Below are 27,351 nucleotides of genomic sequence, written 5' to 3' on the forward strand. Positions count from 1 at the left end.
TGGCCACCCGGACTATTTACATTGACCCCCTTATTTTATTCATTGTTTATTTTTTTGTACTGACTCTCCTGCACAGGCTCAATGCACACGCACTGTACTCTAACCACACACACACACACAGACACAAAACACACATTCACTTTCCTTCTCACACTTCACATACACTGCTGCTACTCTCTGCTCATGATCTACTCACTTTTCCCCTACCTACATATTACCTCGATTATTGTATATAGCCTCATTATTGTCATTTTATTGTTACTATTTTTCCTTTTGTTTATTTAGCACATTTTTCTTACTTGGGCCTACTTTTTTTAAACACTACATTGTTGGTTAAGCACTAGTAAGTAAGCATTTCACAGTAAAGGTCTACCTACAACTGTTGTGTTCAGCGCATGTGACAAATACATTTTGATTGATTTGTATCAATCATGGACACAGCAGATGTGGCCAAAATATTTTTTTGTCAAGTTGCTATGTATAAAAAAAGGTGTGATTTCTTACAAATTGATATAACAAGTACAATATGACTGCTGAACATTTTCAGTTAAGGCACAAGGTAGATTAAGTTCAAACACCTTTATATTGGTTGTTAGCAGACATTTAAAGATGAAGTTTATATTGTATACACTTTGTTTTCCCTGAATCATTGCAATAAAATCTTTCAAAATGTACAGTCCTTGTTTCATTCATATAAAGTTCTGATTTTGCAATAAGCTACTGAGACAAATGACCCAGGGCGATGTGCCATATCAGGTGGAATTAGAAAAAAAAAAAAATTGACATATTTTTGTATTTTATGTTAAATTACATTAGAATATTAGGCTGCATCTAGACATTTCAGCTAAATTAGCCTATACAAGCATAACACATTCAAAAGAAAAGCAAGTACAGTTTGAGTCCTGTAGATATTGAGGGAAATTCTGGAACGTGGATTTGTGGAAAGCATTTTTGATGGTTAAAAGGCAGACTTCATGGGTTTGGTTTCCTAATCCACTGACATGCATTGCGCAGTTATTTCCCCCGTGATTACCTGCTCAGTTTGTCAGAGTGCGCATCGTGTTTTTACTCATAGCAATACTGCCACCACGTGGTGCAATGTAGAAATTACAGTTGATTGCGCTCGCTTAGAAGAGCGGATTATGCTAAGCAAAGTGATTTGTGACCGATGTGTCACTATAATAATTTGTTGTCTACTATGTTGCACACTTATTTTCTTTATGTGGTTTTCTTGACACCTTACATTTAATGTATTCAATACAGTGCCTTCTATTCTCATAGTCTACGTATCGAAGTACACGATGGCAAATGGTTAACCATTAACCTTTTGTTTGTTCACACTTGGCCACTTCATATCGGTTTAAAGTTTAGCCACGGTTGACCTAAAATCGGTTACCGAGAAGTACAACTCTCGCGAAAGTTGTCACTTTCTGTTTAAACGTGAATCTGTCCAATAGATAGCGGCTGACCTGATAGCGAGGTCGGGTGGTTTTAAACTGCAACCCATTTATAGATAAGAACCATAATAACACGCTGCATGCCGGGAGTTGTTATGTCAGACGACGACAGTGTCCTGCTGTCAAAACAGTTCGTGCGGTGGTGGTGACCAAGCTGTGATCATGGCGTTGACCCGGCTAGAACGGGCCCAGGCATGGATTCTGAGTGCGTGCATGGGCGTGCTCTTTGCGCTCTTTCGGCTCCTCTCTCCACGGCGGTCCCGTGGATTAATCAAACTTCTTCCAGTCACCAACCCTCTGCTGATGATGTCTGCGATGCAGCTCGCGCAAAGGATTCGTCGGAGAGAGGTCCGTAGGCTACCCGGTACCGGGTTATATGTTCTAATCTATTTTACGCGAGAGACTACTTTTCCGGAGTGCTTCCACTTGTACGGTTCCGGTGCCGTAGGCCTGAAAGGTGCAGCCAACGGTAAAAGGCCTGAGTGGGCTATCTTCATTTATCCACCATGTGTGGACCCCAGGGAGAGTTGCTGCTGCTTTTGCCACAGATAATGGGGATTCTAATAAAATACCCACATTTTAGGACAGGGTTCTACAACGGCTTGATAAAGAGTGATAGAGAGCCAATCTGCTGCATGATAGGCTACTGCGTTGCTCTCTGGGAGCGGTTGGGCTGTGACTGCACTCTGCACATGTCCATTACATAAAGGTTCAATCGGAGTTCTGCATTGGCGGTGCAGCATTTACGGTTATATGGCCTCGGCAGAAGTCAGGGCATTCATACTTTTTTTCTGCTTCGCGGAGTAGCGCAGAGCTGTTGTGAAGGAATTTGTCAAGGAAGTCCGTTTGTGTCTAGACAACCAATCATGTCAATGCGGAGCTATACCTAGCCCTCCACACTGTTACACAATTTGAGATGCGCACATATATAAGGTACGGAGCTCAATATGGCGTCTGCGTGCCTCTGGTGGCTCCGCAAATAGCGTCACACCATCCATATGGCGTCTCCGACAACTTTTTCAGATCAAGCATCAACAAAAAAAGGCTCTTAGGCCTTGTGCTGTGGTCTCCTTATGAAACAGGGTTGGGGTCAATTCCATTCCAATTGTCAATTCAGGAAGTTTATGACTACAGCAATTCCAATCATCTTTAGGGCTTTTCAATGAGGAAAATGTTGAATTGGAAATTGGTTTACTCTGAATTGACTGGAATTGATGCACACACAGGCGCACTGCTGTCTGTACTGTATGTTGGTTGGTGTAGGTGTCGAGCGTGGAGGTGGTGCAGGCCTACATTGACAGGATTCAGGAGGTGAACCCGCTGCTCAATGCTATGGTGCAGGACAGGCAAGTACAAGTACTCCGGGACTAGACTGGTTAAATGTCATATGGTTACAAATCTCATGTTGCCGTCTCACCATACCTCCACTATGTTCTGACACAAAACTAAACTTGTATATGCCTATTTCTTTCTTTCTTTATTAATTTTTCTCTCTATTCCTCTCTCTTCTCTCTGCTCCCTATTTTCCTCTCCTCCCTCTCTCCAGGTTTGCAGCAGCGTTGCTAGAGGCAGCCCAGGTGGACAAGCTGATCGAGGAGGAGACCGGGGGAGAGGATGTTCTGGAGGATAGACTTCCCCTGCTGGGGGTCCCCCTCACTGTCAAAGAGGCCTTCGCTCTACAGGGTAGGTCTACACACTCACCTAGACCATCCTTTCTCAAACCTCTCCTCGGGGACCGCCCAGCTGTTTCAATATTTGAACTATTCTAGAACTAGCACACCTGATTCAACTTGTCATCTAATCATCCAGCCCTTGCGCTAGCTCAGGACTACAACTAAAATTGGGAAACGTCTGGGGGTGTTCCTCAAGCAGAGGTTTGAAAATGGCTGACCTAGATCCTCTCCTGTACTCTCCCACACTGTGTACTACTCACGTAGTTGTGTACCCTGTAGTGAGGCTATGGGAGCGGGTCTGGGTGAGTGTGTAGGCCTACCCTATAGGTCAGTGTTATCCGATCCTGGTCCTGGGGAACCAAAGCCCTAGCATCAACACACTTGATTTCACTTACCAATTCATCACCAAGCCTTAATGAGTGATTTAGGCCTGTTAGTACTAGGGCAAACATTAAAAAGGGTACCCATTTGGTTGAGAAACACTGCTATAGGTAGAGCTAACCCGCACACAGACACACACACACCCAGACCCTCTCCACAGTCCCAAGGTCTCACCATAACAGCACTCGACCATCAACAACTTTCCCTCTGCCTCGACACCATCAGGCACATTTACATGACAGTCTTTGACGATGTTCCCACCAGATGAGCATCGGTGAAGTGCGTCTGTCCCTATTCAAATTAAAACGGTTTTGAACATCTGTATTATCTGCCAGCTTCGTCCACAAACATAACAGACCCAAGCCATTGCACTCTCCAAATATTTGTCGAATTGTCACAGATTATGTCCTAGTTTACAGTTCCACCTGTATGTTCAACTTCTCCCCACCCGTTCCCTTGGTCCCCCAGGCATGCCCAACACCGCAGGTGTGGTTTCCCGGCGCGGGGTCCTTTCAGCGGGGGACGCCCCTCCCGTGGCCCTGTTGAAGAGGGCCGGGGCCATCCCCCTGGGGGTCACCAACTCCAGCGAGCTCTGCATGTGGTCCGAGTCCCACAACCACCTGTACGGCATTTGCAATAACCCCTATGACCTGGAGAGGACACCAGGCGGCAGCTCAGGTGTGGCATTGTAAGGTGTTATAAAATGGCAATGACACGGGAAGGTATGTGTCATAACGGTGTTACAGCTGTGCTGATGTCATAACAACACAGGTAGATGTCCATAACAATAGGACGGATATTACGTATGAATGACTTGTTATGTCAAGTTACCGTCACCGACAGAAACAGAAAATAGGTTCCTTGGGCCTTTCTGGCTCGGACAGGCTTTACTTACTTTCTCTATCTCAATCTCTTCCTCTTCCCCTCCTCCTTTCCTGTGGGCTCCAGGTGGAGAGGGTAGCATACTTGGCGGTGGAGCATCAGTGATCGGGATAGGTTCTGACATCGGTGGAAGTATCCGTATGCCGTGCTTCTTCAATGGCGTTTTTGGCCATAAAACCACACCAGGTAAGTAAAGTGTACCCCTGGTGTGTGTGTTGGTGTATATGTAGATGCTAGCGCGTGTGTGTGTGTGTAATTGGCCATGTTTATCCTCTGTTATTTGTAGGTGTAATCTCTAATGATTGTCAGTACCCCCCTGCCTCTGGTCGTCATGAGGACTACCTCAGTACTGGCCCCATGTGTCGCTATGCTGAGGACCTTCTGCCCATGCTCAGGATCATGGCTGGACCCAATGCTCACAAGTACACGACCCATCACACCTTTAACAGACTAAAACACCCAACACTGTATTCTCAGTAAAGGCTTCAACACATCTAACTAGAAACAACGACCTACCAATGGTGCATGGGTAGTTTTTACAGGCATACAAAAATGCAAAGAAGTTTAATGTCCACACAACTAAGTTTTATGAAGTTATACTATATATATACACAAAAGTATGTGGACAACCCTTCAAATTAGTGGGTTCGGCTATTTCAGCTTCACCCATGTTGAAAGGTGTATAAAATCGAGCACACCGCCATGCAATCTCCATAGACAAACATTGGCAGTTGACCGTCTAGGAGCAACAATGGCTCAGCCGCAAAGTAGTAGGCCACACAATTTCACAGAACGAGACCGCTGAGTGCTGAAGCGTGTAACACATAAAAATCCTCGTTTGCAACACTCACTACCGAGTTCCAAACCGCCTCTGGAAGCAACATCAGCATAATAACTGTTTGTCGGGAGCTTCATGAAATGGGTTTCCATGGCCTTGCAGCCGCACACAAGCCTAAGATCACCATGTGCAATGCCATGTGTCGGCTGGAGTGGTGTAAATTTGCTGCCATGTGACTCGAGTGATGAATCACACTTCACCATCTGGCAGTTCGCCGGACAAATCTGGGTTTGGTGGATGCCAGGACAATGCTACCTGCCCCAATGTATAGTGCCAACTGTAAAGTTTGGTGGAGGGATAATGGTCTGGGGCAGTTTTTCATGGTTCGGGCTAGGCCCTTTATTTCCAGTGAAGGGAAATCTTAAAGCTACAGCATACAATGACATTCTAGACGATTCTGTGCTTCCAACTTTGTGGCAACAGTTTGGAGCAGTGCAAAAAGCGAGGTCCATACAGAAAAGGTTTGTCGAGATCGGTGTGGAAGAACTTGAGTGGCCTGCACAGAGCCCTGACCTCAACTCCATCGAACACCTTTGGGATTTATTGGAAAGCCGACTGCGAGCCAGGCCTAATCGCCCAACATCAGTACCCGACCTCCCTAAAGCAAGTCCCAGCAGCAATGTTCCAACATCTAGTGGAAAGCCTTCCCAGAGGAGTGGAGCGAAGGGGGGGGGACTTCATATTAATACCTCTGATTTTTGGATGTTTGACGAACAAGTGTCCACATACTTTTGGTCATGTAGTGTATATCAAAACCATGACATTTTGAGCACCTGTTTAACTGTCCTACCTCTCCATGTCTCTGTACAGATTGTCTTTGTCCGTTGAGGTGGATCTGAGGAACCTGCGTTTCTTCTCTATCCCTCACGATGGAGGCTCTCCTCTGGTGAGTGCTGTAGATGAACAGCTCCTTCAAGCCCAGAGGAGGGTGAGTAGAATGCCTAGTAGACCCACAACGCACACACGCGCAAACGTAGATTCACAAAGACATAATCTGTATTTCTACCAGGTGGTGGAGCGGCTCGAGTCTGACCTAGGGGTCAAGGTTCAGGAGGTGCGTCTCTCTGGGCTCAAATATGGCTTCCAGATCTGGGATACGTACATGGGGCTCCCCGACAAGGAGGGCAAGGTGGGTCACCTGCCGCGGTCTTCTTCATTAGGTAGCGTTTATGGGGGTATTAAGAGGCCTCACTAGTACTGCCATTCTAACTATACTGAACAAAAATATTAACGCAACATGCAACAATTTCAAAGATTTTACTGAGTTAATCAATCAATTGGAATACATTCATTAGACCTTAATCTATGAATTTCACATGACTGGGAAAACAGATATGCATCTGTTCGTCGCAGATACCAACAACAACAAAAGGTAGGGGCGTGGATCAGAAAACCATTCAGTATCTGGTGTGAGCACCATTTGCCTCATGCAGCGTAACACTTCTCCTTCACATAGAGTTGATCGGGCTGTTGTGGCCTGTGTAAAGTTGTCCCATTCCTCTTCAATGGCTGTGCGAAGTTGATGGATATTGGCGGAAACTGGAACACGCTGTTGTACACGTTGATCCAGAGCATCCCAAACATGCTCAATTGGTGACATGTCTGGTGAGTGTGCAGGCCATGGAAGAACTGGGACATTTTCAGCTTCCAGGAATTGTGTACAGATCCTTCCTTTATTGCCCCTGCACAAGGTGCATCTGAGTAATGATCATGCTGTTTTAAACAGCTTTTTGATATACAAAACCTGTCATGTTGGATTATGTTGGCAAAGAAGAAATGCTCACTAACAGGGATGTAAACAAATTTGTGCACATTTGAAAGAAATAAAGCTTTTTGTGTATATGGAACATTTTGGGGGGTCTTTTATTTCAGCTCATGAATCATGGGACCAACACTTTACATGTTTCTTTTACATTTTTGTTCAGTGTAGATACGTGTGTGTATGTGTTTCTCACAGCGCCCCACACCCTTCCAAGTGTTGATGGGGGAACCAGGGAGGCCGGTGTGGCCAGTGTGGGAGTTGGCCAAGTGGATGATGGGAAGGTCCCCTCACACCATGGCTGCTATTGGTAACAACACAAACACACATTGACAATCCTGTCAAGTAATAGTAGTTTCGGGTCTAGTGATTTGTTTTAAGTGTTGCCATATATATAGTATCTATTGTTCCAGACAGGGTGTATTCTAGTAACCAGAGCTATAACGGCACTTTGATCAATTGAGTCAACTGTCAAACATGGTATCTTTAGGCCCACTCTTGTCATGATGATATATTTCAGGGATGGGCAACTGGCAGCCCCTCCTTTTGTAGGCCCACGGACCAATTTGACCCCCCAAAAACTGTCATGGTCTCAACTTATTGTTGAGACTTAGAATACACAAGGTGCCATTTCAAAATGTGGTTGTGCATCAGCAGTCACTCAATTAGCCCATGTCAGCTATTTTTATTTTACATTGTTAAGTTACTCTAGCGTCCAGCTATCTAAACATGTAGTAATCATGGTCAAATTCCTGACCGGGGAGGGGCCCATTCATCGGTTATCATATTAAAAACTGCAAACATTTGCCTCCACCCTATGGCAAAATGAGTACAATTGCATGAAATTAGTTGTAAAATTGCAATATTTTTTGCCCCTTTGCAAAATGTGTAGAATTGTAGCAAACTTACTTTAAAAATGGCAACATTTTCTCTACGCCCCATGGCAAAATGCACAGAATTGCAGGAAATTACGCAGACCCACGTGCCTCCGCAGCCCCTTTTGTGGCCCCCACCCCCATCAAAAGTTGCCCATCTCTGGTATAGGCTAATCAATACATTAAGTACATCAATCTGTGTTATCTCTGGAATCATGGTCATTCTGTTGCTCTGGTGTGTTCCAGGCCTGGCCTTGGTAGAGATTACCAGCTCATCCAAGCCCTCTCCCTTCATCCTGAAGCAGAAAGAGAAGCTACAGAAGGAGGTTGAGGAGCTGTTGGGTACAGACGGGGTTCTCCTGTACCCCACCCACCCTCACCTCGCCCCCAAACACCACCACCCCCTCTTCACACCCTTCAACTTCGCCTACACAGGTGAGAGGGTCTGGAAGACTATATCTAATACTATAAATGGAGATAAATCTATTAACCATATCTTAACAAAACTCGAGGTATTCAAAATTTCAGGCAAATCACACATTGATTCAAAGCTTAGTGCTGCAGTCACAAATATGTGACAGAATGAATTGTCTGTACACCACAACTGAATGAATGAATACAGCATCCCTCTGTCCTCCCCCCTCCATCCTCAGGGGTCATCAACATCCTGGGGCTGCCAGTGACCCAGTGCCCTCTGGGATTGAGTGTAGAGGGTCTTCCCCTGGGGGTGCAGGTGGTGACTGGGAAGCTCCAGGACCGCCTGTCCCTAGCCATGGCCCTCTACCTGGAGAAGACCTACGGAGGCTGGAGAGACCCTGGAGCCGTCTGACCTGGCCTGTATCTATAAAGCATTGTAGAGTAGGAGTGCTGATCTACGATCAGTTTGGCCTTTTTAAATAAAAATAAACGAGTTACATGAACAGGGAGGACCTGATCCTGGATCAGCACTCCTACTCGAAGACGCTTTATGGATAGTGGCCCCGACCTGAGGACCACTGGGCCATGTTGAGTATGAAAGGTGGTCAAACGTTGCAGATAGAAATGTCATGAATAGAACCGACATGATTCCTTATTCTACAAGTCACAGGCATGTTTGTATCTAAATGTTTTGCCCCGCTGAACGTGCCCCACACTGGCTGATGGAGGTAGAGGTTGTCCTTAACCATTTTTAATGGGGAAATGGTAGAATTGGGTGTAGGATAATCTGATCCTAGATCGCTGGTTAAGGGAAGGAAGTAGGAAGAATGTCCCTAACCGCTGATACAGGGGTGTGTTCACTACCCTTAGCCTTGTGCTCAGAATAGCTCTCTCTTACACACACTATTCAGCACTTATCTCAATGGAACTGTTTGGTTCAATGACCTCTCACTGAAGAATGAATGTCTGTTTTTCTGCCATGCTCTTGTTCTGCACTGAATGCTAATGTTATTGGCACAAAGAATGTCTAGTCAGCCATGATTGACTTTTGTACTATCAAAGTCCCACTCACTCCGATCGATCTTACTACCAATGTCAATCGCTTTATCTTTTGCAAAATGACAGGAATGCAGATCCTAAAAGCCAGTACTTTTGAACAAGAATACTGTATTACTCGATTCCGATCTTTGTGCATTTTTCTGGTTCGATTAGTAAAGACCTTTTTAAAAAGAATTCATCTGATTAATCATTTGCTTGAATAGGAATTCATATCCCGAATTGACAAAATGGAGTTTACCCCAACCCTGGGGTGCATTCGTTAGTGCACACTGTAGCAAAACGCTCTGAAACAAATCTTGACCATAGAAGAACACCTTTACCCTAGTCATCATGAGCTCCGACATAGAATGGTAGTCAGGAGGAGAGCGAGAGGTTCTGAAGGACTGTTTAACACTCTGGAATCTGAACATTTTTCGCTTTATTTTTCTTCCCTTCTTGGTAAGGATGAAAAAAAAACGAGACATTCTCCGGAACTTTTCAAAACAGAATTTCACAGCAAAAAGGAAACCCATCACCCCTCTCTCCGTCACATTTTCACTGATGGGTTGGGCTCTTTAGTTTCTTACATTTTCTCAGACGAAGTAGGAAGAATACAGTAAACGTCATTCTCACAATGAAAAACACAGACAGTTGTAATATTTTGTGGCATGCTTGTACCTTTTCATAGTAAAGCAGGTCTTGACAGGTATCTTATGAAAAGAAGGTATAAGGACTCTTCTAACACACAAATGTTCAGGAATCTGAGGGGACATAACTAAAACAGAAAAGAAAAACGAACCAACGGAAACGAGTCTTGAGGGTCCCTGCCTTTTGGCAATGAAGGAACTTTGAGAAAGAGGGATCTGTTCCCCCACTCCCCAGCCCCTCTCACGGGCTGGATTTGGCCCATGTGTATTTGCACAAGTGTGTGAGTATGACAAGTCCCTGGCCACCTGAGTAGGATATGGCCTGCGTGTGTAGGTAAATGTGTATATGTGTGTGTTTAGTCCCGGCAGGCAGGCCAGCAGCCACCTCAGGAGGTGTTGGTGATTGGTTTGTACTTCTTGAGGCGGGTCCACTGTCCTGTGGAGTAGTTCATCTCAAACACCGTGTCCACCAGCATGGTGGTGCTGCCCGTGCCGTCCGCCTTGGGCAGGATCTCGGTGTGCTCGCTTAGCTTGATCTGGATGATGTCGCCCTGCTCCGGACACGGGTTCTCTGGAGGAGGGGAGACACCAACATGTAGAGGTGTAGTTTGTGTGTGTCATTGCAGGAGAACTCGCAGGGGAGCGAGAGTGTTTTAAAAGGTGTGTGTGTAGCCAGCTCCGCCTCCAGAGCACTTGAACATACCCACGCATTACTAGTACGTTGAAAACTCATACAGCATGCCACTAAGTGGACAACTCCAGCACAGGTCTGTTGCACCTTAATTGGGGAGGACGGGCTCGTGGTAACGGCTGGAGCGTAAATTAGTGGAATGGAATCAAATACGTCGGAATTTGCCATTTCACTTCTCCGTTCCAGCCCTTATTATGAGCCATCCTACTCTCAGCAGCCTCCCCCTGTACTTGCAAAAAGCTGTTGCATAAAGCTGTTACTTATGACAAAAACATTGCAATTTCCAACAGTACAAAACTCACACGCTAGGTGGACTTAATCTAGGAAAATGGGAGTATGTGCACAAAGCAGTACAGTACCTCTGGATCCGGCCATGAAGCCCAGGATGAGAGCCTTCTCTGGTCTGGTGACCTTGTTAGCGGTCTTGAACATTTCCTGAGCAGCATACATCTGTTCTCTCTGGGGGGGACCACAACACATGGCACAGAGATTACGCCACGCCACACTGCATCCATTTACATTTTAGACATTTAGCAGATGCTCTTATACAGAGTCACTTACAGTCACAGTGCATTCAACTAAGACAAAACTACATAACTCTTAAGTAAAACCACCATCCCATGCCAAACCACCATTAAAAATACTGAACAACAATCTCTACAGTCAGTGTTTGTATGTAAGCGTAACATTCTCGCATAGTTCATCTTAGAATGCATGCTCAATATATCGCTTCATTCTAAGTAGTATAGTGGTGCGAATGTTGGAACAGAGTCCCAATGATGCCTTTATCCAACTCACAGTGAGCGAGAGGTTCTTTTTGGGCTGGGGCGTGCTGGGCTGGGTGGTAGCGGGGGGCTGTGTGGCTGGGGTCTCGGGCTGCGTGGCAATGGCGGCAGCTGGGGGGCCGTTGCTGCTGGCGGGGGTGCTGGCTGGCGTGCTGGGGGAGGCGGGGGCGGTGGGGCTGGCGGCCGTGTTGCCGGCGTTGTACATGGGCGTCCTTTGTTTGAACTGGCCGGGGAGGGTGGTGGCGGCAGCGCTGGGCGTGGCCGACTCCTCAGGCTGTCGACCCGACTGCAGGGCGTCGCGCCCTGAACCGCCCGCATTCGCTAGAGAAAGAAGAGGATGAATGAAGACTCAGTTTTTCGACATCCGAGACTATCGCTCTATCAATCGCTAATTGGTTGTGCAGAAGATTGGATAGGAGTAAGTACGGATGGAAATCTTGTCAGAACTTTGTCAATCCAGGTAGTTTGTCAAACCGATACATCAAATTCCATGTGGTGTATCAAAAGGCAAGCTGCTACGAGGATTGTAAATCAAGCTGCCTCGCTACAGAAACAGGAGACTGCCCTATAGACCGTTCTGGCTCAGACAAGGCTTTAATTGTCAATTGTACAGGGCTTATTTACTCTATGCTACAACTGTGCCAAACCGTGCAAAAACCAACTTCGTATAGGATCAAATGGAGGGTAACAGATATCTAGGTGTGTGAAGTTGTCTCTCTCACCTGGCTGCGTCTCTGAACTGGGAATGTAGGAGGAAGAGGGGACCATACTGGGAGTAGCAGGCAGGTAACTCGTAGACGGCAGGGCGCTCTCGTTGTTCAACGCACCCAGTTTCTGAAAACACCCGTTGGAATAGGTTACAATTCAATAACCGCTTTGTAAATTGCGTGAGTGTCTCTCTTCCTACCTGGGTAGACACCAGTCCAGCAGCATAGTCTGGTGTAGCATTCTCCACCACAGCCTCCTCTTTGGCAGCTTTCTCCCCAGCCTCTGTTTCTGTACCACGAGAGAAAGAGATCAATAAGGATGAGTGAGTCAAAGACGGTGAATAATAGTGAAGACTGCTAGCTAGATAGAGATACAGTGCCTTCGGAAAGTATTCAGACACCTTGACCTTTTCCACATTTTGTTACGTTACAGCCTTATTCTAAAATGGATTAAACAAATAATCCTTAGCAATCTATACACAATACCCCATAATGAAAAAGCGAACACAGGTTTTTAAAAATGTTTGTACATTTATCAAATATAAAAAAACAAATACCTTATTTACATAAGTATTCAGACCCTTTGCTATGAGACTCGAAATTGAGCTCAAGTGCGTCCGGTTTCTACTGATCATCTTCGAGATGTTTCTACAACTTGGGAGTCCACCTTTGGTAAATTCAATTGATTGGACAGGATTTGGAAAGGCACACACCTGTCTATATAAAAACGTCCCACAGTTGACAGTGCATGTCAGAGCAAAAACCAAACCATGAGGTTGAAGGAATTGGCCGTAGAGCTCCGAGACAGGATTGTGTCGAGGCACAGATCTGGTGAAGGGTAGAAAAACAATTCCGCAACATTGAAGATCCCCAAGAACACAATGGCCTCCATCATTCTTAAATAGAAGTTTGGAACCATTAAGACTTTTCCTAGAGCTGGCCGCCCGACCAAACTGAGCAATCGAACGAGAAGGGCATTTGTCAGGGAGGTAACCAAGAATCCGACAGTCACTCTGACAGAGCTCTAGAGTTCCTCTGTGGAGATGAGAGAACCTTCCAGAAGGACAACCATCTCTGCAGCACTTCACCAATCAGGCCTTTATGGTAGAGTGGCCAGACGGAAGCCACTACTCAGTAAAAGGCACGTGACAGCCCGCTTGGAGTTTGCCAAAGACACCTAAAGGACTCAGACCATAAGAACCAAGATTCTCTGGTCTGATGAAACCAAGATTGAACTCTTTAGCCTGAATGCCAAGAGTCAAGTCTGGAGAAATCCTGGCACCATCCCTTACGGTGAAGCATGGTGGTGGCAGCATCACGCTGTGGGGATGTTTTTCAGCGGCAGGGACTGTGAGACTAGTCAGGATCGAGGGAAAGATGAACGGAGCAAAGTACAGAGAGATCCTTGATGAAAACCTGCTCCAGAGTGCTCAGGACCTCAGACTGGGGTGAAGGTTCACCTTCCAACAGGACAAAGAGTCTAAGCACACAGCCAAGACAACGCTGGAGTGGCTTTGGGTCAAGTCTCTGAATGTCCTTGAGTGGCCCAGTCAGAGCCCGGACTTGAACCCAATCGAACATCTCTGGAGAGACCTGAAAATAGCTGTGCAGCGACGCTCCCATCCAACCTGACAGAGCTTGAGAGGATCTGTGGAGAAGAATGGGAAAAACTCCAAATACAGCTGTGCCAAGCTTTTAGCGTCATACCCAAGACGACGAGGCTGTAATTGCTGTCAAAGATGCTTCAACAAAGTACTGAAAAGGGTATTTTTTATAAATTTGCTAAAATGTATAAACAGTTTTTGCTTTGTCATTATGGGGTAGTGTGAAGATTGATGGGTGAAAAAATTTGCAATTTTAGAATAAGGCTGTAATGTAAAAAAATGTGGAAAAAGTCAAGGGGTCTGAACACTTTCCGAATGCACTGATCAAAAATATTAATAAATGCATTTACCCAAAGTCTTTCTTCTCCTCTTTGCCTCTCTACCAGCTCCCACCATATCGAGCTCTGAGATGTCTAACAACTAAAGAACAGACAATAATGTGCATCAGACTCACTTATTAACACATTGAACCATCAATTTAAAATGACAATCCTTTCAATACAGCTTCCCATCAGGGTTTCTGTTAGCCGGTAATAGCCGGCTTTTGGCATAAAAATAAATAAAAAAAGACCGTAAATAAAATGTATTTAATTCTGCAAAAAAATGTATAATCCCATTACTAAATAATGCTTTGCCAATTAATTGATGAAAATACATAATCAAATGTTATTTGTCACATGCACCAAATACAACAGCGTAGACCATAGAGTGAAATGCTTACTTACAAGCCCTTAACCAACAATGCAGTTTTTAGAAAAATACCTAAGAAATAAAAGTAACAAAGGCTATACACAGGGGGTACTGGTACAGAGTCAATGTGCGGGGGCACCGGTTAGTCGAGGTAATATAGACATGTAGGTAGAGATATTAAAGTGACTATGCATAGATAAGAGAGTAGCAGCAGCGTAAAAGAGGAGGGCCATGCAAATAGTCTGGGTAGCCATTTGATTAGATGTTCAGGAGTCTTATGGCTTGGGGGTAGAAGCTGTTTAGAAGCCTTTTGGACCTAGACTTGGCGCTCCGGTACCGCTTGCTGTGCGGTAGCATAGAGAAGTCTGTGACTTGGGTGGCTGGAGTCTGACTATTTTTAGGGCCTTCCTCTCACAGGCAGTGATGCAACTAGTCAGGATGCTCTCAGATGGTGCAGCGTTAAAACCTTTTGAGGATCGGAGGACCCATGCCAAATCTTTTCAGTCCCCTGAGGGGGAATAGGCTTTGTCGTGCCCTCTTCACGACCGTCTTGGTGTGTTTGGACCATGATAGTTTGTTGGTGATGTGGACACCAAGGAACTTGAAGCTCTCAACCTGCTCCACTGCAGCCCTGTCGATGAGAATGGGGGCGTGCTCGGTCCTCCTTTTCCTGTAGTCCACAATCATCTCCTTTGCCTTGATCACGTTGAGAGAAAGGTTGTTGTCCTGGTATCACACGGCCAGGTCTCTTACCTCCTCCCTCGTTGTCGGTGATCAGGTCTACCACTGTTGTGTCATCGGCTAACTTGATGGTGTTGGAGTCGTGGCTGGCCGTGCAGTCGTTAGTGAACAGGGAGTACAGGAGGGGACTGAGCACACACCCCAGAGGGGCCCCCCGTGTTGAGGATCAGCGTGGAGGATGTGTTGTTACCTACCCATACCACCTGGGGGTAGCCTGTCAGGAAGTCCAGGATCCAGTTGCAGAGGGAGGTGTTTAGTCCCAGAGTCCTTAGATTTCTTGATGAGCTTTGAGGGCACAATGGTGTTGAACGCTGAGCTGTAGTCAATGAATAGCATCTCACATAAGTGTTCCATTTGTCCAGGTGTGAAAGGGCAGTGCGGAGTGCAATAAAGATTGCAGCATCTGTGGATCTGTTGGGGTGGTATGCAAATTGAAGTGGGTCTGTGTTGTGAGCCATGACCAGCCTTTCAAAGCACTTCATGGCTACAGACGTGAGTGCTAAGGGTCTGTAGTCATTTAGGCAGGTTACCTTAGTGTTCTTGGGCATAGGGACTATGGTGGTCTGTTTGAAACATGTTGGTATTACAGACTGACAGAAAGAGGTTGAAAATGTCAGTAAAGACACTTGCCAGTTGGTCAGCGCATGCTCGGAGTACACGTCCTGGTAATCCGTCTGGACCTGCGGCCTTGTGAATGTTGACCTGTTTTAAAGGTCTTACGTCGGCTGCGGAGAGCGTGATCACACAGCCGTGATTTCGCTATTCGTTAGTCGTCTTATTGGCTGAGGAAAAGTAAATGTGGACAGTTATTTAAAAATCTTCCAAGTGTGCATCGGAATTCAGGAACAAGGATGCACGCCGTTGCATCCTGGAGTTGCATGTTCTGTTAAGATGAATTACCATATTCTAAATGTGATTTTGGTTATTCTGAGCACCGTGCGTGGACGTCCTAATCAGTTTACGCACCCAATACATTTGGGTCCAGTACATTTCTCAAATGTCTGGTAAATTAAAATGTTCCTGGTCAAATGTCCAGCACCACATTTTCATAACGGAAACCCTGCTTCCTGTCTATTGTGAAAATATATATTTTTTTTATTACAAAATGACATATTGGTTTCCTTACTGTATAAGCAGCCTATGAACAAGGTTAGACAGCAATCCATGCTTTGGTTTTGCTTGTGTGGCCACTGTCCGAAAACAAAACCAAAGCATGGATTGCGATCTTACCTTGTCCATAGACTGCTTGCTGGATGAGGAAATCAATGTAATTTTGTACTTTGGGTGAACTATCCCTTAAAAGAAAACAAGGTCACTTGTTAAGGCCCCTTCGTTACCTTGACTCCCCTCTCCTTGCGCAGGGGCGTCCGTGCGGGGGCTATGGGTGTGCGGTTGCTCGGCGGGCTGAACATACTGGGGGTGGTGGGGCTGCGGAACGGGGCTTTGGGGATCCCCTTGAGGGGTGCTGGAAGGGAGAGTATAAAACATGATATCTCAGCAACCAATTAGACACCCGTGGGTATGAATGTGTGTGTAAGTGTTCGTATGCATAGTCTTAGCAACAACAAGCATTGTAATTGCTGTGTGTGTGTGTCAAACTCACTGGTGGTGTCAATCTTCTTGACCAGGCCTCTTCCTTTTGCATGGAAAGGCACTCCCGCTGTCTTCTTCAGCTGTTGAGCCGTCTCTGTGGCTGAAACCACAACAGAACGTGAGGCAAAAATATTTTGCAATTGGAAAATGTTTAAAACAACTAATTTAGTTAAAGTTCCACCCAGTTTCGTCCTGTTTGCTTCCGTTAGATTCCTAGTGAATACACCAGAGCGTGCTGTTCATTTGGCACCAAACAGAAGAAAACAAATAGGGATGGACTACATGAACTTGTCCAATAAGAAACGTTCATATTCATTTTCCAGTGCGTGCTGTAATGAACATGAGTCATGTCATGACCATTCACTAATGTGAAAAATACCATTTACTAAACTAGCACAAAAGGTAGGGCCCTATAAAATATTGTATTTTTTGCCTGATTTCATTTTGTTTCCCCCCCAAATTCCAGTTTCTCTGTTTTGTTTTTACAGGTTTCTGTTTTTCCCCAGTTTCAGGTTCTCTAAATCACACTTTTTATATAGAAAAACTAAAACATGATGTTCTAAATCCACAACAATGCTTAAAACCACATCAAGAGAACACTTATGAGGTCTGGGAAAAATCTAGTGTAGTTACCCTTTAATTTAAGTGCAGCATGAGACCATTATGAGACCATTGTTTGGTTAGCGATGTTTCTGTAGCACTCACGTGATTGCAGAGTTGGCAAAACAAAAGGCCACTAATGATATTCTGCCAGGTAGATATTGGCTACTTTGAAATTGAAGTTATTCTAGTCAAAAATTGCTCCGCCATTTCCTTGTTACTAGAACTCTAATTGCCTAATTTCAGTTTTAGTGTAGAGAATCATTGTACCATCTACACCAATGTGAAATATATGTTCCACAATTAAAAATATTGTTGCGTCAGCTGTTTGAAGCTGTTGTACAAAACCGAAAGCAAAACCAAAACAGGAATATCGCATAGAGAACAGATCTACTGCTTCTTAGACTTGCTTTCAAGTAGAATTATAGATCTATAACTCACAGTTCTTTGTGAATTCAGTAGGGTCGCCGCAAAAAGTTACATATTGCCACTAACATTTAATTGAGGTTTTGAGAAAGCCTTTCCATCTACCAGAAGACGGCTGTCATTACATTAGCATCATCGCTAACGGCTACGCAAAGTGTTCGACAAACGCGTGCACATACACGGGAATTTCTGTGCCTTTGCCTCTTCAGAAAGTTGACGGAAAATATGAATCACTGACGTATTTGGTTCAGGTCTTATGATAATCTTGAACAAATGAATGAATGCTCAATACATTTAATTAATTTCCTAGTAAGCTCAATTGATTTTTTAATGTTGTTGAATTCCATTTTAAGGTCTAGATTCCATCTGCGTTCTCCGCAACGGAGATTTTATAGGGCCCTACAAAGGACAGGAGACACGGAACATGGCGGGTCTTTTCTGCATAGAAATGTCTTGGGCGGGCAGCCTAAGTCCAAATCATTTATTTTCAAGATGGAATAACACTGTCAGCGTAAACTTAGTATGTAGAAAAGATAGACCTATGTATCTTTAAATACATATGAGAACTAACAATCACTAAAATAAAAGCCAGACTAAAACGATGATTTCAGAAGTATTGACTTGTTCAAATGTTTGAGCATAAGGACACAACATTAGCCATGGCAAAATGCATAGAATTGCAGGACATTTACTTAAACTGCAATATTTTCTCTCAGCTCCAGCTTGAGGGAGGAGTCTCTGGAAAGGACTTGTCTATCCATATACACCAGTGTACAAATGTGTACAAAACCGTAGGAACGCATTCCTGATATTGAGTTGCACCCCCTTTTGCCCTCAGAACAGCCTCAAGCCGTCAGAGCATGGATTCTACAAGGTGTCGAAAGCATTCCACAGGGTTGCTTGATGGCCCATGTTGACTCCAATGAGTCCCACAGTTGTGTTAAGTTGGCTGGATGTCCTTTGGGTAGTGGACCATTTTTGATACACATGGGAAACTGTTGAGCATGAAAAACCCAGCAGCGCTGCAGTTCTTGACGCCTGGCACCTACTACCACACCTCATTCAAAGGCACTTAAATCTTTGGTCTTGCCCATTAACCCTCTGAATGGCACACAGACAATCCATGTCTCAAATCCTTTTTTTAAACCCGTCTCCTCCCCTACATCTACACTTACGGAAGTGGATTTACCAAGTGACATCCATAAGGGATCATAGCTTTCACCTGGTCCGTCTAGGTCATGGACAAAGCAAGTGTTCCTAATGTTTCGTCCGGACTTTTTAAATTGCATGTAGTTAGGTATTCTGCACTTTGAGCTAGAAACACAAGCATTTCACTGCACCCGCGATAACGTCCACAAATCTGTGTATGCGACCAATAAACTTAAGTAATTTTGATTAGCAGGAAATTTGCTTAACTGATTAAATTCTCTCCACTCCATAACAAAATGTGTGAAAAGAAAAATGCATATAATTTCCTTCAAGAAATTGGCTTTAAAACACCGAAATTCTCTCAACTGCCAAGATGGGGGCCTCAAAAACATTCTTGCCCAAGGCCTTGACTGAATTCAGCCGCACCGATGGGCTGGCCGTGCCACACCCACCACCGTAGCCCCTTTTTGATACAGAAAAAGCACTGGGACCATCTGAAGAGTCTAAAGTGGCTTCACTTTCTCATCTGCTTTCCTTCATCTGCACTGACGTGTGAAAAACAAATGGACAAGTGAAAGCAACTCCCAAGTAAGCATCCACCATAGCGCTTTAACTTTTGCTTTTCAGATCAGGGGCCACATTCATTAAGCGTCTCAGAGTAAGAGTTGTGATCTAAGATCTGCCTTTTAGATCATAATGAGTGACATTACATGGACAGGGGGAACATGATCCTCGATCAGTATTCCTAGGCCCCAGATGAAGAAGATGACGAGGATGCCACTTTAGACTATTGACATGCACCCAGGGTGGGTGGATCGAGTGAAGTGTCTTCTCTTACATTTCTGCAGCAGCTCTGCCCTGAGGGTGGCGCTCTTGGGCTTCCTCTTGAGCTGGAAGTGTTTGACGGGAGGCGTGAGTGGGCCCACCAGGGTGGTCAGGGCGCTTTTGTTCAGGTACTGGCACTCCAGAGGGAGCATGGCCGACGCCTCACACTCACTCACTGCAGGGGGAGAACAATCAAATGTATTTATAAAGCCCTTTTTTACACAAGCAGTTAAGTGTTTTTACAGCATCTCAAACCTAGACCCCAAAAGCAGAAGTGTGAAGGAAACAGGCAGGTGCAACCAACAAGTATCTGCACAAGCACTAACATGTTCACAGGTGATAAAGAAAAAGTAGGACTCTGATAGATGGCCAACCAACAGGTGATGTCAGAACAGCACCAAAATGCTGGAACATGCCTCCTATTCCATACTACAAATTCCCAAAGCACAGTCATTCCAGTTGTAAAGCTAGAACCATGACCCTCAATGTCCCCTTCTGCTCTCATTTTACTCTTGACTTGTGACCCCTAGCCTATGGTAGTGTACCCACCTTTCTCCCGGAGCTCGCCCAAGATGTCCTGTACGTTAGGGTTCTGCTCCTCCAGGTCCAGGTTGAGAGAGCCTGTCTCTGGGAAGGACTTAAGGATATCTGCCACCATCAGTACCCAGGGCTCAGAGTCCACCGTGGCCAGCTGGATGATCTCTGATAGGGCCTCCTTCATCTGCATGTCAAAGGAGGTGATTGTGGAGGTTAGTAGAGCAAGATTAATAAATTAAAAAAATAAACTTTTAGCATTCAATCTTGTGGAATGGTCATGTGTCTTTAGGCTTTACATGCATACATGGCTCACAGTATGCATTGCTGTCTGTTGATAGGAAGAAATCGATTATAGAATCTCCATGGGGCAGGGTGTATATGGGCATAAGAGAGAGGTGGAGGTTAGAGCAGGGCACAGAAATGGAATACATCCAACTACTACACCTTCAATATAGTGTGTGTGCTGACTTTGTTTCGTGGCCTGTTGGGCTGTCAGTAGCTAACATGGGCATCCTCAGGAGGACCGTAAAACTGGGGTTGAGTGCAGGAGACTTGAAGGCCTCTATGATAGACGAGCAAGGGACAAGGCCAAGCACATCATAGAGGACCCCACACAGTCTTGCCCAATGTTTTGTGCTTCTGTCCTCAAGAAGGAGATATAAAGTCCCACAGTTCAGCAATAATAGGAGCTGGACAAGTTTAATTCTGGCAACTATCAGGCTTCTGAACAGTGGGACATGGGAAAGATGTATGCCCAATACATGGTCAAACAGTAGGCCGCAGGGACTGTGAGTGACGGTGATAACAAAATCTACATATCCTGTAATGCATTATGGTCATGAAATTGAAATGACACGTATAAATGTATACAGGTAGCTAATTCAATCAATGAATCATCACAGAAATATAATAAGTAAACAAAGCAATGTCGAGAAATTGTAGTGCACCTGGTTTACAACAAGTTGTAGTTAAGAAGCGAGACTGTATCAAAGTTAATAGAACGTTTAGCTATTAGACGATATAAAAATAAAAAAAAACATTTTAAAGGCTGTTTCCCAATTTTGACTTGTAACCTAACTCGCTGGTTACGCCCTCCAAAATGGCACAAGCAGCCTGGCAGACATGCGAATCCACTTGGAGTGACAAAGCTCCGAGAAGTTTTGAGCATTTGAACGCTTCTCGGACGACCAACAAAAAAAATCACGACTACACTACAAACAGGTTCAATGTTACACGTCAGGCTAGACAGTTAACTTAGTGTTTGTGAAAGCAATCCATGTGCGTTAGGTAAACAAATGAGACTGGACAGAATGAGCCTAAACAAACGACAGTTAGCTAGCTAACTACCTCTTGGCTGTAGACACTTGGCTCTTCCGAACAGGTCTCCCTAAGCGAAGAGTCTAAGCCATATATATGCAGCTAGATAAGTGTACCCTGAGAACGGTTAGATTGTAAACATGGTGTAATATACTTCCCACTCAGGAAATATTAACGTTAGTTAGAAACTAGACCAAGGCTGCATGCTGCAGAACCCCATTTAAACTAACTAGTAGCAGTGGCTAACTAGTGTTCAGTCAGTCATATAGCAACTCGCGTACCCACCTCATCAACAGTCCGCCTCGGAAGATGCAGCATCCCGAGCAAGATTTTTAGCTTTACTGGAGGCGACAAACTCGAAAAACACAACCGTATATTGTCGATAACTGAAACAGTGAGGAGTGAAGCAATACTAGAAGGCGCCCAAAGTTCGTCTGTTGATCCTAGTTTATTATGGAGCCACAGGCCGGTATCGCTATCCTTCATCGACGCCATCTTGGAAAAAGAAGCGTTTTGAGTTCGGGCATTTTAAAAGGCTACCTAGCTAAGAAAACTTAGAACGGTTGGTTAGGACACACCCACCATGTTCATGCTGAGTGCTAACGTGGATCCTTGGGACGTTCTTACACTAAACCCTAACCTTAAACCATTTTAAATGTCGTCCCAAGGATTCTACATATCAAGGACCCCATGTTCATGTCGAGGGAGATCAAAGGAACACACATCTCTCTTACCTATCCAAAAAACAAATGTAATTTTACATGGCCTTTTGAAAATATTGAGTTTACAGAACATTTGAGATGTACGTCTGTAACATCATTGCTGTTTGACTCTAATGGGAATGCTGACTTCCCTTTTGCAAATAAATCTAATAATACAAACCCTTTTCTTGAAATTGACTTGGAGAGTGCACTAATGTGTAGGAATTAATGGTCCGTGTACGTGCGGATAATATTTATTGTACAACCATTTCTGTATAAGGTCATGCAAATAAGCGACTGCGAAGAAATGTGAACAATATTAGCGAACCAGTGAGGCCAACATTCAATTTGTGATGAATAAGTTAAATGAAGAAAATAATTTAGCGTAGGCCTAATTTTACGGAATTTGTGGAGGGATAATCCGTTTGCCTAATTTACAGTTGCCACAGTCACAAAAACTACATCCTAACCACACTGCTAAATGTATGCTTAACATTAAATTAATTACATCTTTATGAGCCAATTTTGGTTTTGTGGCTGTGGCAACTAGTGACTACCCTCAAAGGGTTTTATACGCATGCGCCTTCTGCCCTTTGAATTAATATTCAACAGAATCGTCTTGAGGTGGGCGTCTTTCGGCAGGCTACATTGTTTTTATTTTCTTTAAAATATCACCCACAGTGAGTAGGCCTACATTAAATGTTATACTGTTCTTAGTTATATTTCCGATATTTTTCTTTATGAAAAAAAGATTGGCCCATTTAAAACGTGATCTCCGCATCTGTGATGTTCTTATGGATGCTGGTGTTGCTTTCTTTAGTCGTGGAAACGTAGCCTACAATCGTTTTCATATATCCTATCAATGCTTCGTTTATAAACGTAATTATATATCATAAGGAATCATATGCTAAAATTCGCCATCTCCATTTTCCAGGTCTTTCTCTTGACATCTTGCACCGAGCATCAGTATGGTATCGAGCGGCTATTTGCAAGCGGTGATGCTGCTTTTAGCGGTGCAGCTCTTGTGTTTTAGGCCAAGTGATGCTGAGCAGGAGGCAGGGACGGTAATCCCTGCTGAAAGTAAGTGGTTTTATTTAATATATTGTCTTTGTTGCATTTGCGATTATACACAATGAGCGGCTGTTACTGTAGTGTGGAAGAGTATTGTCTAGGTGTATAAAGATTTTTTTTTAAATTCTAGGCCCAAACACAATCAATTATGATTGATTGCCTAATCGATAGGTTATACCAATTGACAACAGCAATTGAGGAAGTGTATCAGCAGATAGGTATTGATTGTAAATATAAACGTCTTAAAATATTGTTTTTGTTTTCACTAATGCAGTAGCCTATAATGAATCATAATGAACACAGTTTTTATATTTTGTCACGTTGTCTTGCAGGTCGTCCCTGTGTGGACTGTCATGCATTTGAATTCATGCAGAGGGCACTACAAGACCTTAAGAAGACTGCTTTCAACCTTGATGCCCGGGTAACAGTTGCGATCCCTTTCTTTCTAGTTCCACTTTATGTTACAGCCTGTCATTTTATTAGGATCCCCATTAGCTGTTGCGTAAAGCAGCAGTTACTCTTCCTGGGGTCCACACAAAACATGAAATATGACATAATAGAGAACATTACTAGAGAAGAACAGCTCATGGACAGAACTACATCAATTTACTAACTATTGTATTTACACATCGTTACACTTAATGCTTGAAGTGGGCCGTAGTTGTCCACCTTTGATTTTCTATTGATTGAGAACTGGCACCTGTTAAAGAATATTGTATTGCCTTTAATATATGATAAGTACCAGCAGTGGTATAGTGGTGCCTGGAGAAGTGGGTATACTCTAATTTGACACACAAAAAAAACAGCCCGCCTGGCGAAGGAAATGTGTGAAAAAGTGTATGTTTTCCTATAGTTTTTTTCAGGTTTTCACTCTCAATCACACTTTTTTTTTTAAATAGAAGAACAACTATGCTTTAAGGCAACAATGGGTAAGCAAAGCAGGTATTGCAAAAGTTTGGTCCGAAGTCTTATTTGAATCTTTGCGATGCGCAATTCAGTCATCATGCGGTGTTTGAACATTTCTAAAGGCTTTCACAAAACCTTCCCAATTAAATGTAGACTGCAAAGTAGGTCTACCTGGTAGAATGATATGATGATGAATCGGAAGTGCATTTGTTTTTCAAACTCTGCCATCACGTACACTGTAGGTCTACATTGTATAGTACAGCAACACTGTTAGCCAAAAGGTCTCATGCTAGGTGCACAATTGAATTAATGGGCATCTAAACCCTCCCAGAATATTTCCGTTTTATTTTTCCCAGACCTCAAAATGGTCTCCTTATGTGGTTAATTCGCATTTACTGGTATAAGTTGAAATGCCTTTCCTACCAGCTACGAGCTACCGATGTCGTTTTTCTGTGAGATGCTCCTGGTTGAGAGTTGTGTACACTTGCTGACAGATTAATATTATTAAAATGTGAGTATACGCAATGCCCCCACTACCCCACTGTGTACCAGCACCTAAAATGAGTACCAGCACCTAAAATGAGTACCAGCACCACTTCAAGCACTGGTTATGGCTGGGATAGTACTGAGTTGCTCCCTATAGACGCAGTAAAGGGGTCAATGGAACGCAGACCCTTCCATTGACCAGATTAGCACACATTTGACAAATTTGATCTAACTAAGTGGATATTTGTCAAATCCATCATGATTTATGTATTGTAACAGACCCACAATGTGGTTACTTAAGTTCGATTTGGATATATTTGGAAGTTGTCGCTGCATAACATTTAGAAGTTGTCCCTTTTCAGGTTTAGAAGATGTGACTGCTAAATGCTAACTCCTGTTCGTATAAACTGGTTAGCATAGCTAGCGTACATAAATCTGTGGTGGTAGTCCAGTCATTTTTAACTGTAATACAGTTGATTGGTTAAGATGACATGAACATTTGTTGGGGTTGACATCCATACAAGCATTATACTCCGGTTTCTACCTCAACATATTGTGAAATACAGGGGGCGCAACTTTGATTTTAGAAGTGGGGGGGACATTTACATTTTTTTATCCAGTCAACTAAACACTCCAAACAGCCTACCTGACCACTCAGAGATGTCCACATGGTCCTAAAGCACAACCTTACCTCGTTTTGTATCACACTCCAATGATAAAACCAGTACAAAAAAATGCAATTTCAGAATGTTGGGGGGGACATCTCCCCTTTGTCCCCAGTGAATGTTGCGCCTCTGGTGAAATACACACATAAACAATAGCCTAAATGTAAGCAATTTTTTCTGTGTTGAAATAAGGAGATTTGGGATCTTTCCTCCCCGGCCCTTTCCCCCACATGTTGCCATGGAAATTACAATGTTTTGGTCGAGTTCGATGGACCTTTTTACCACATCTATACCCTGGCCTGCTGTATACCTACCTGTAAAGTTCCTCTACAAGTCTTAGCCTAGTTTAAAAAGTTTACTCCGCCTAGTACTCCCTAACATGGCATTGCTTTTGTTTCCTCCTAGACTGAGACTCTGGTGTTGAGGGCAGAGAGGCGAGCCCTGTGTGACTGCATGCCCACTAATACCCTGCGCTGAGTGGAGTAGTGATGTGCCCCCCCTATGGCAACCAACCCCACACCCACAATGGCCGGACACTTACTTTTACCCACTACAAACAACGCCTGGACTAGACAGTTGTCTCTCTGAGCTTCCTTCTATGGAATATTGTACCATTTCGTTTGCTAATTTGTACAACAGACACTTTATTTTCTTTGCTAACATATCACTATTGATATTGCAGTGGTTTAATTATTTAAAGATAAGATTTCATTTTATGAGTTTAGATAAGCCAGTCATGCGTTACTATGGCATGTAGGGCAAAGCCAACAACAGCTAGCCTATTGTCCCAGAACTCATGTCCATGTCTTATGTGAGGGTTTGTCTTATCTGAGGGATTTTGTGAAATAAAATACGATTTACACTTTACACATTTAAGTTAAAGGGAAAAAACACTTTCAATTTGGATGTAACCTATTAGTTGTGCTATAGCATAGTAGATCTGTAAATAGGTTCAATGGACAGACACCTTTTATTAAATGTGTGCCAATATGATCAGGATAATTAACACATACATAGATGCACGCGAAGCAGCAGCATTATATTCAAAATAGTTGTTAATTCATAATAACATGCATAACATAACAAGCGTCTTGGGAAGTTATTTTTTATTGGCATGGCAACACCAGGCCTTTAGAATAAGTGTACTTTTTAGGTGTATGTGGTACCATGCATGTTTATAGGGTGTAGGCCTACACTCATCTCAACCAGTTGTTTATGGCAATCAGTTGTCTGAGGCACTTCATCATTTTGTTATATTCATCATATCTTTTGTCTTTATTCTGTCTATCTGAACTGTATGAAGATAAAAGTGTTGGATGATGTAGTGGTCAGGAGAATATAGACAAACAAATGCATATTTACCACTAAGACATAGGGACTGTAGAATATTGACAATGTATTGCTAAAATGGTAACTACAGAGGAGTATTATTGATGATAATAATGCTTTGTGTTTGTGTTGTTGCTTTCTTTGTTTCAAAATGTCAATAAGCTGCTTTTAGTGAAGTCTTGTATGTTTTATTTGGTATTAAAGTCATAACTTTCGTCACTGTATGTATGCCTTTCTGATATCTTTTTAGTGGTTGTGGAAATAACTGAAGGCCAATCCCAAATGAACCCTACACCCTATGCACTTGAATAGATCTGAGAGGATTTGATTGGTATAAGTAATATGATCAAACTTCCACCACAAGGGCATAGGGCGTTGTGCTTAAGGATCGATTTGGGACTGTGCCTCAGTTCCCAGTGATACATTACAGGCTCCGTATTTCAGTGTCTGGCAAGCAACCCCAGGAGCAAGAGAACATCTGTTAATCAAGGTGTGTGTGTGTGTGTAATGTATAGTTTTGCTTCTTATAGATACTGCACAGCGCTATCCACGCTATCCATC

At 43.7% G+C, this 27,351-nt stretch overlaps 3 protein-coding genes across 5 annotated transcripts; 2 read left to right on the forward strand and 1 right to left on the reverse strand.

The window, feature by feature from the left end:
* The first annotated feature begins 1,449 nt into the window (after positions 1-1,449).
* LOC139378907 (fatty-acid amide hydrolase 2-A-like) lies at positions 1,450-9,515 on the forward strand. The gene is made up of 11 exons (XM_071121501.1): positions 1,450-1,805; positions 2,721-2,803; positions 3,004-3,140; positions 3,980-4,189; positions 4,460-4,579; positions 4,680-4,815; positions 6,042-6,159; positions 6,241-6,360; positions 7,189-7,300; positions 8,112-8,300; positions 8,519-9,515. Exons 1-11 carry the CDS (start codon positions 1,620-1,622, stop codon positions 8,692-8,694), a joined length of 1,587 nt encoding a protein of 528 aa, XP_070977602.1. The 5' UTR covers positions 1,450-1,619; the 3' UTR covers positions 8,695-9,515.
* Positions 9,423-22,155, reverse strand: LOC139378906 (negative elongation factor A-like). Its single transcript, XM_071121500.1, has 11 exons — positions 21,918-22,155; positions 20,328-20,499; positions 19,792-19,953; positions 16,789-16,878; positions 16,523-16,650; positions 14,105-14,174; positions 12,351-12,439; positions 12,166-12,277; positions 11,457-11,764; positions 11,018-11,117; positions 9,423-10,538 (listed from the first exon to the last, which is right to left on the reverse strand). Exons 1-11 carry the CDS (start codon positions 22,125-22,127, stop codon positions 10,354-10,356), a joined length of 1,626 nt encoding a protein of 541 aa, XP_070977601.1. The 5' UTR covers positions 22,128-22,155; the 3' UTR covers positions 9,423-10,353.
* Positions 20,429-27,014, forward strand: LOC139378908 (NELL2-interacting cell ontogeny regulator 1). Of its 3 annotated transcripts, none has more exons than XM_071121503.1 (4): positions 20,429-20,527; positions 23,268-23,413; positions 23,737-23,825; positions 25,867-27,014. In XM_071121503.1, the coding sequence occupies exons 2-4, from the start codon at positions 23,302-23,304 to the stop codon at positions 25,936-25,938; spliced, it is 273 nt and encodes a 90-aa protein (XP_070977604.1). In that variant the 5' UTR covers positions 20,429-20,527; positions 23,268-23,301; the 3' UTR covers positions 25,939-27,014. The 3 variants fall into 3 exon arrangements, with proteins under 3 accessions (XP_070977604.1, XP_070977603.1, XP_070977605.1); XM_071121502.1 differs by lacking the exon at positions 20,429-20,527 and adding an exon at positions 22,925-23,013; XM_071121504.1 differs by lacking the exon at positions 20,429-20,527 and adding an exon at positions 22,942-22,957.
* Positions 27,015-27,351: the final 337 nt, after the last annotated feature.

Source organism: Oncorhynchus clarkii, chromosome 21 (genome assembly GCF_045791955.1).
Source record: "Oncorhynchus clarkii lewisi isolate Uvic-CL-2024 chromosome 21, UVic_Ocla_1.0, whole genome shotgun sequence".
Taxonomy (NCBI): domain Eukaryota; kingdom Metazoa; phylum Chordata; class Actinopteri; order Salmoniformes; family Salmonidae; genus Oncorhynchus; species Oncorhynchus clarkii.

Bases quoted from the DNA above. Each gene is read 5' to 3' on its own strand.
- LOC139378907 (XM_071121501.1), top strand. From the start codon at position 1,620: ATGGCGTTGACCCGGCTAGAACGGGCCCAGGCATGGATTCTGAGTGCG. The intron at 2,804-3,003 runs GCAAGTACAAGT...CCCTCTCTCCAG, and splicing joins AATGCTATGGTGCAGGACAG to GTTTGCAGCAGCGTTGCTAG. The intron at 4,190-4,459 runs GTGTGGCATTGT...TGTGGGCTCCAG, and splicing joins GACACCAGGCGGCAGCTCAG to GTGGAGAGGGTAGCATACTT.
- LOC139378906 (XM_071121500.1), bottom strand. From the start codon at position 22,127: ATGGCGTCGATGAAGGATAGCGATACCGGCCTGTGGCTCCATAATAAA. The intron at 12,440-14,104 runs GTAAATGCATTT...CTCGTGGTACAG, and splicing joins GAGGAGAAGAAAGACTTTGG to AAACAGAGGCTGGGGAGAAA. The intron at 12,278-12,350 runs GTAGGAAGAGAG...GGGTGTTTTCAG, and splicing joins CTGGACTGGTGTCTACCCAG to AAACTGGGTGCGTTGAACAA.
- LOC139378908 (XM_071121503.1), top strand. From the start codon at position 23,302: ATGGTATCGAGCGGCTATTTGCAAGCGGTGATGCTGCTTTTAGCGGTG. The intron at 23,414-23,736 runs GTAAGTGGTTTT...GTTGTCTTGCAG, and splicing joins GACGGTAATCCCTGCTGAAA to GTCGTCCCTGTGTGGACTGT. The intron at 23,826-25,866 runs GTAACAGTTGCG...GTTTCCTCCTAG, and splicing joins CTTTCAACCTTGATGCCCGG to ACTGAGACTCTGGTGTTGAG.